At 48.0% G+C, this 8761-nt stretch overlaps 1 protein-coding gene across 1 annotated transcript in view; it reads left to right on the forward strand.

The window, feature by feature from the left end:
• Positions 1-8761, forward strand: part of EVC2 (Ellis van Creveld syndrome 2) — a 158481-nt gene that overhangs the window by 21434 nt on the left and 128286 nt on the right. Inside the window, exons 7-8 of the mRNA XM_006874141.1 lie at positions 5698-5807; positions 8233-8286. Of these exons, the coding sequence (XP_006874203.1) occupies positions 5698-5807; positions 8233-8286 (164 nt within the window). The remainder of the gene's footprint in view (positions 1-5697; positions 5808-8232; positions 8287-8761) is intronic.

Genomic DNA, 8761 nt, shown 5'->3' on the forward strand with positions numbered 1-8761 from the left:
GTGATGAGCCACGGAGTCGGTTCTAACTCACAGCAACCCTGGACAGGGTTTCCAAGGCTGTAAATCTTTATGGGACCAAAAAGCCCCATCTTTCTCCTTTGGAACTGCTGGTAGTTTTGAACTGCTTACCTTGAGATCAGCAGCCTGACTCATAACCACTGACCTATGTATAGCGTGGCTAAAAATTGAGTCACGGGTGGAGTCCTGTTGTCCAGCTCTGAAGGATGACCAAGGCCCACTGTCTGGGCGTTCCTTTATCTTTTCATTTTATTTTTCTATGAACTTTTGGAAGGTCCCCGGAGTCAGAAAACCAAACCAAAGCTGTTCTGACTCACGGTGACCCATGTGTGTGACAGAGTACAACTGTTTGTAGGTGTTTCCTGTTATTGTTGTTGTTAAGTGCCGTGGAGTCGGTTCTGACTCATAGCGACCCTGTATAGGGTTTCCGAGGAGCAGCTGGTGATCTTGAGCCACCAATCTTGTGGTTCAAACGGACCTTGCAGTCCAGCGTATTAACCCACAGCGCCATACCAGAACTCCGGGGATTTCTTAGCTGTAATATTTACAGAATCAGTTCTCCAGGCCTTTATTCCGCAGTGCCATGGGTTGAATTCAAACCGCCAACCTTTTAAGCTAGTGATTGAGTGCAAACTGCTTATGTTACCCAGGTTAGCTGCTCTTATTTATTCTAGAAAAATGCTTTCAATAGAACAAAATATTGGACATTTCAATCTTTATTATGTGTGTGATTGTTGTTGTTGTTGTTAAGTACCGTGGAGTTGGTTCTGACTCATAGTGATCCTACCTAGGGTTTCCGAGGCTGTAAATCTTTATGGGAGCAGACCACCTCATCTTCCTCCCACGGAACCACTGGTAGTTTCGAACTTCCGATCTTGAGGTTAGCATCCCAATTGGTAACCACTACGTTACCAGAGCTCCTTATGATTAAGGGGCATTAATTAATTCCATTCGTCATGTTGTGGGGTTCTAGAGGAAGCTGGGTTCCCTGCTTTGTTGCAGAAGCAGGGATTCACTTAACACCACGTTGTTTACATGCCTCACGTTTTACACAAGACCCACACAGTTGAGAGTGTGCAGAATGAAAATGTGGTTGTGTCCCCACAGTGGAATTCTGCTCAGCAATAGGAAGGAACAAAGGAGAAAAACAGGTCAAAGTGGTCCCAGCTACAGCATGTTGATTCAAGACCTAGTACATCAGTCACAAAAGCCAGACACGACAGTCCACATATTGTATGGTTCCAGATACGTTGTTGTTGTGTGCCGTTGAGTCGATTCCGACCCACAGCGACTATGGCACGGAATAAAACCACCCCGTAGGGTTCTCAAGGTTGTGATCTTCATGGGAGCAGGTCTCCAAGATTTTCCTCTCACGGAAGTACTGCGTAGGTTTGAACTTCTGACTTTTTGGTTAACAGCCCAGTTCTTAACCACTGCACCACCAGGTCTCCTTCCATTTAAATTACGAGTCCAAAGGGGAAACACACAGTGGGTGCAAATGATTATTAAACTTGGCTGCTAAATGAAGGGTTGGTGGTTCGAGTCCAACCAGAGGCACCTTGGAAGAAAGAGCTGGTAATCTGCTTTAGAAAATTCAGCCCGTGAAGACAGAGTACACACACGGGGTCTCCGTGAGTCAGTATCCAGTCCACGGCAACTGGTTTGGTTTTGATTTTGGACTTAGGGAGAAGTCTCTGGGTAAAGTAAACTGTTAACACACGCAGCTGTTAATAAGAAGACTGGAAGTTCAAATATACCCAGAGATGCCTCGGAAGAAAGACCTGGTGATCTTCCCAGAAAGTCAGCCGTAGACGCCCTGTGGAGCACAGCTGTGCTCGGACACACCTGGGGTCGCTGTCAATGTGCACTGACTGGAAAGCAACTGGTTTGATTTTTGTTTTTTTTTCCGTTTGGTTTTAGAGGTGTCTTGGGAATGGGAATGAGGTTACTTTTTAGGGTGATGGACAGTAAAATGCGGTGACGGGGTGGCATAATGCTCTGTGAGTCTTCTCACATCATTATGGTGGTCTGAGAGGTGGTGGATTTGTGTCTGCAAATCACACCCCGATGTTCTAGTTTTCTGTGGCTGCTGTAAGTGGGACCTGAAAACAGCAGGAATGGGTTGTCTCATGGTTCTGGAGGCCGGAAGCCCACGGTCAGTATCAGTGGGCTGAGACCAAGGTGTGGGCATGACCATGTTGCCTCAGAGGCTCCGAGGAGAATTCCTTTCCTGGTCTCATCCAGCGTCGGGTGGCTGCCGATATTCCGTGGCTTGTGGCTGCATCTCTCCGGTATCTGTGTCTCTGCTCCGTGTTTTTCTCTGTTTCTCTGTATCATTTCTCCCTCCACCTTCCATCTGTTATCACTCAGAGTTCATTGAGGACTCAGGTTTTCCAGGACAGCTTTCTCAATCTCATGATTCCCAACTTCATCCCATCAGCAAAGACTTATTTACCACACAAAGTGGCATTCACAAGTTCCAAGGAGTAGGGCTTGGACATGTCTTTGTTGTTGTTGTGAGGTGCCATTGAGGTGATTCTGACTCGCAGTGGACCCATGTACAACAGAAAGAAAAACTGCCCAGTCCTCTGTCCTCCTCACAGTGGTTCCTGCGTTTGAGCCCACTGTTGGAGTCATGTGTCAGTCCACCTCGTTCGGGATCTTCCTATTGTTTGCTGACCCTCTCTGTACCAAGCATGATGTCCTTCCTCAGGGACTGATTCATCCTGATAACATGTCTAAAGGATGAGAGATGAAGTGTAGCCATCCTGGCTTCCGAGGAGCATTCAGGCTGTACTTCTTCCAACACAGAATTGTTCGTTCTTCTGGTAAGTAGTCCATAATACTTTCAACATTCTTCTCCAGCACCACAATTCAACCGCATCAATTCTTCTATGACCTTCCTTATTCATTGTCCAACTGCCACATGTTTATGAGGCGATTGAAAATACCAAGGCTTGAGTCAGGGGCATCTCAGTGGTAAAGGTGACATCTTTGCTCTGAAACACTTGTTCTAAAGAAGTCTTTTGCTGTAGGTTTCCCCAGTGCAATGCACACTTAGATTTCCTGACTGCTGCTTCGACGAGCATTGATTGTGCATCCAAATAATATGAAATCCTTGACAACGTCAGTGTTTTCTCTGCTTACTCTGTTGCTTATTGGTCTGTTAAGCCATTATGTTTCCTACCCCACTCGGCGGTGGTGGTGTGCCATCGAGTCGGTTTTGACTTATAGCGACCCTTGTATTCGGTTTCTGAGTCTGTAATCTTTCCAGAAACAAAAAACCTCATCTTTCTCCTGCAGAGTGGCTGGTAGATGTGACCGGACCTTATGGCGAGCAGCCCACCTCGTACCCTGCTGCGCTACCAGAACGCCTGTCACACTCAATAAAGTTGTTTTTAAAGAAAGGATTTACACTCCGCCCACAACCAGTAGTTAGCCTCCGGGCAGACACAGCGATGTCCGCAGAGCCACCAGGACCTCAGCATTTCCATACATCATGGCTCAGCGGGTCTGCAACCAGAAGTCGGGGCGAAGATGCTCCTCTTGGTTTTATCTAAGGGCCTTTGGTCTCTGCCAGACAGCGGGGTCCACACTGAGAAGAGTTGTTATGGTTAAGTGCCGTCGAGTTGGCTCCGACTCAGTGACCACTGTATAGGGTTTGCGAGGTGTGGTTGGTTAGTTTGAACCGCCGACCTTGTGGTTAGCAGTCCAGTGCTGATCCTACAGTGTCGCCCCAGAACAACATCCTGAGAACTACGTTGCCTTACCATAAAGCCAAATTCGTTGCCCTGGAGTAGATTCCGACTCTTGATTACCCCGTGTGCCATAGATTAGAAACGCCCCATGGAGTGTGTTAGGTGGTGAACATTAGAGAAGCAGATTGCCAGCCCTTTCTTCGTGATGCCCTTGGGTCCTTTTGGTCAGTTGTTGAGTGCCTGTCACCTCACGAGGAGGAGTCCTCATAGGTAATGTGGGAACACGCGCTCCTAACAGCATATGGAGAGAGACTGGAGAATTAATGCATTTGAGTTATGTATGGTGTTGGAGAAGAATACTGAAAGTACCGTGGACTGCCAGAAGAACAAATAAATCTGTGCTGGAAGAAGTCCAGCCAGAATGCTCCTTAGAAGTCACGATGGCCAGACTTCGTCTCTCATACTTCGGATATGTTGTCAGGAAGGACCAGTCCTTGGAGAAGGACATCATGCTTGGGAAAGTGGGGAGGATCAGAAAAACAGAGGAAGATGCCCCAAGGAGATGGATTGGCACAGGGATAACAGTAATGGGTTCAAATGTAGTAACAGTTAGGAGGGTGGCTCAGGATTGGGCATGTTTTGCTCTGTTGTACATCAGGCTGTTATGAGTCAGAACGTTATGAGTCAGGCAATCTGAAAACAACGTGGAGTAAGGACCCCCCATGGGTGCTCTCTCCCCTTCCAGAAGGAAGAGTCCAATTTCCCAAATTGGAAAACCACAGGGGATCACTTCATTCCCCAGATCCCGTTTGAGGTTCCTTTCTTTGCCTTCAGGGTCCCCAGGACTGGTCAGTTTCCCTTGGGGCTTAACTGAGGGTGGCCGCTTTCCCCCCTCTCGGGAGCAGGCGTGCTTGGTCCTGCCTCCTTGTTTGGAGTGTGCTTTGATCCCCAAGCCCCGTTTCCAGGGAAGGTTGTCATTAAGCAAGGTGACGACTGTTAGAGGAAGAAGTTGAGGTGCGTTGTGGGTGGCTAGGTTGTGGGAATCCCTGGATTCCTTCACCTAGTCCTTGGCCCTTTCTCAGGTTGCCTCCCCCTGTCAGGGCAGAGGTGGCCTCGCTGGTGCCCCCAAGTGTTCACAGAGCCCAGCTGCCTGGGGACTTTTCAGCTGCATCTACTGTTCCACCAACCAAGGCCCAAGGGTCCTGTGAAGACTCCTTTGTGTGGCAGTGTGGGTGGCGGTGTGGGGCGAACAGAGCCCTTTTTTGAAATCTGCATGAGACTGTGAAACCCCTGGGTTTCCTGAGTGTCCGTGCTTGACAAATCCCACATCAGGAAGACTGATGGAGCCTGCCATACGTTTCCTGCTGCCCTAACAGGACCACCACAGATGGTGGACTTTACCTAATGGGATGTATTCCTTCACACGTTAGAAAGCTAGAAGTCTGAATTCAGGACACTGGCTACCCTACCGGGGAAGGCTCTCTCTCTTTCTCTGTGGGCTCTTAAGGAAAGTCCTTCCCTCAGCGTCTGTTTGTCCCAGCATTCCTCGGTTCCCTGGCGATCTCCATCTTATCCCATTTACACTGTTCTGTGTGCCTCATCTGCTCCTTTTAGAGTTCACAAGTCATCAGGCTTAAGACACTCTATACAGGGATCAGTTTCCTTAACAGAACAAAGGAAGCCCAGTTCCCCAGTGGGATCCTATCCACATGGGTGCACCCAGTTCAATCCATCACCAACCCAGCGTGGTGCCCCCTGCCCCTTAACAAGGAGAGTAGGGAGGCTTCCAGGAGCTGAGGTAACTCTGCCTCGTTCTCCATTCAGCACTCGGAATTCTCCCTGCTCACTATTACTGTGGACTTTGGGGATTGAGGGTGGCCTCCTTTTGAACCCTAGAAACAAGATGTGTGGCTGGGTCTGGGCATGCTGGGTCTCCGCTTGGGGAAGGGTGTCTCTGAGCCCCTGTTTTCTCTCTGAGCAGCTGGAGATGCCTTTGCAGTCAGCTACACAGCCCAGCTCACAGCCGGAGACGTCAGGGATGGGGAGATTCTGCTGCTCCCGGCCCAGCTCACGTTCCAGGGCGCATCTCAGGTACGCTCTGCCCCTTCTGCTCTGTGGTGCGGCATCAGGATGTTCTAGAGATACCGACAGGACAGAGAGGTAACAGCTATTGTTTGAGTGAATTCAGATTCACAGTGACCCCCTAGGACAGGGTAAAATGGTCCTTTAGTTGTCATGTAAAGGGGGCAGATTGCCAGACCTTTCTTCCACCACATTGCTGGATTCGAATTAAGTTTCAGTTAGCAGCGGAGTACTTAGCCACTGCTCCTCAAGCCTCCTTACAAACTGGAATTAAAACTGCTTGCTCCTGGTAGCTCTGGTAGCATAGTGGTTACGAATCGGGCTGTGAATCTCAAGGTCAGCAGTTTGAAACTACCAGCTGTTCCGCGGGAGAAAGATGAGGCTTTCTGCTCCCGGAAACCCTATTACAGGGTCGTTATGAGTCAGAACCAACTCCACGGCACACTACCACCACCATCAACCGCTCGTGCGCCATCCTGGTACCGGAATTCGTGACCTTGAAGATAAACCTGTTCATACTAGTTTGCTAGAAAAACAGTCTGAAAAAAGAATTAAAATATTCAGAAGAAAGTTTGTGATTTATGTGGGACACCATGAAGAGGAACCACTTATGGGGGATCGGAATTCCAGAACAGAAATAGACAATACAAAGGATGGAGAAAATTGTCAGAGTTGCTGAAAGAAAACTTCCCTAACATCGTGAAAGATGAGAAGATAAGCATTCAAGCAGCTGAACGAATCCCCAAACCAGGATAGACCCCAAATTAAATAACCAGGATATGTCATAATCAAACTTACCAAAACCAAAGTCAAGGAAAATATCCTGAGAGCAGCTTGGGAAAAACAAAAAGTTACTTACAAAGGCGAACTAATAAGACTAAACTCTGATTTCTCAGCAGAAACCATACAGACAAGAAGGCAATGGGATGCCAAAAACAAAACTCTGAAAGACAGAAAAAATATAAAATGGCCAACCAAGAATCTTATAACCAGCAAAGCTGCCCCTCAAATACCACGGTGAAATTAGGACATTTCCTGAAAAGCAGAAATTAAAGGGGCTCTACTACTGTAGCTCTGGTAGCGTAGTGGTTACAAATCGGCCTGCGAACCTTAAGGTCAGCAGTTCGAAACTACCAGCCGCTCCACCGGAGAAAGATGAGGCGTTCTACTCCCATAAAGATTTACAGCCTCGGAAACCCTGTACAGGGTCGTTATGGGTCGGAACCGACTCAACGGCACTTAACAACAACAACAAATATATATAAAACAGAGCTCTGGTACTGTAATGGTTATGAGTTGGGCTGCTAACCTCAAGGTCAGCAGTTCGAAACTACCAGTTGTTCCGCAGGAGAAAGATGAGGCTTTCTGCTCCCATAAAGATTGACAGCCTCGGAACCCTATACAGGGTCGCTGTGAGTCAGAACTGACTCCATGGCACATCATCACCTCCACCACAGAGGAATCTGTAATGACAAGACCAACTTTACAAAAAATCATCAAGGTGCTCTTTGGATTAAGAACCAACAGCAGTAGACAGCAACCTGAGGTTAATAAACATGAATAACTGGTGGGGTTTGAACCGCCAACCTTGTGGGTAGCAGCCCATCCCTTGATCCACTGTATCACCTTGCCAGAGATAATTTGGCCCAGGATAAATGTCACCAACAGTCTAAGAGAGAAAAAGATTGAAAGTCTGAATTTCCTGAGGCTGCTGAAAAGAAGAACCCAAAATTATTGTTGTTGTTAGGTGAGATCAAGTCAGTTCCAACTCATAGAGATCCGATGCATAAGAGAACGAAACACTGCCCGGTCTTGTGCCAACTTCATAGTTGCTGTTACACTTGAGCCCATTGCTGCTGCCACTCTGTCTGGTCTTCCACTTTACCAAGCATGATGTCCTTCTCCAGGAACTGACAACATGCCACTTAACTCAATTAGGTGACTCTGTACTCAACAGCACTTAACAACAACAACAACAACTAATTCCATGAGGCTATTGTCAAAATGGATTCCTGGTGTGGTGCTGTAACATCAACACTGGACTTTGAACCACAAGACGGACAGTTCAAACCCACCGCTACTCCTTGGAAATCCTACACCGGGTCACTATGAGTTGGAACTGACTAGACGGCGCTTAACAGCAACAACAAATTGATAAAATACGGGACAAAGATGAGGCAAAGAGGACCACAGTCTCGAGACCTTCCATAAAGATGTGCAACCTTGGAAATCCTCTGTCCTCTTGAGTTGCTAGGTGTCGGAATTGATGCGACAGCACTGGGTTGGGTTTCATTTCCTCTCAAAAGGGGCTTTAAGACCACAGCTAATTCCCAGCCACCTCCAGGCAGGGCTGTTTGGAAATGTTACCAAATATAATCTGACATATCCTCAGCTCTACACAGGATTGACTAAACATTCCTTTTCTTTTTTCTAGAACAGAACTCAGCTAACAGCTCTTTTCTCTATCACGGCAGAAGAAAAGCTAACGGTAAGAGAATAGATAGGACTTGCACAGACTGTTTGTGCAAACGCGTCTTATGTGCTGGTGTTGGATCTCCGGCCTGTCCTCAGAGCCACGGGGAGGGGTCTGAAGATGGCTGGGGACACCTACTGTCTTCAGGTCCCCAGGTGGTCTGAAGGGGTGTGTGTCTAGTTTACCTGGCTCTGTACCCCATGGAGCCCCTAGAGGTGCAAACTATTAATGCACTAGGCTGCTAACTGCAAGGTTGGAGGTTTGAGCCCCTCAGAAGAAAGGTCTGGCAACCTACTGTTATGTAAGCACTCACCGAAAACCCTGCAGGGCACAGTTTCACGCTGATCCACTCGGGGTCGCCGTGAGTTTGAGTCGACTGCATGACAGCTGGTTGGTTCGCTGGTGTCCACGATGAGCCTTCGAGCTAGGCTGCCACCTGGACAGGCTGAGGCTGTACCCACCCCCTGTCCTCCTATCTGTCCCCAAGGCT

This window comes from Chrysochloris asiatica, unplaced genomic scaffold (genome assembly GCF_000296735.1).
Source record: "Chrysochloris asiatica unplaced genomic scaffold, ChrAsi1.0 scaffold00262, whole genome shotgun sequence".
Classification (NCBI taxonomy): Eukaryota; Metazoa; Chordata; class Mammalia; order Afrosoricida; family Chrysochloridae; genus Chrysochloris; species Chrysochloris asiatica.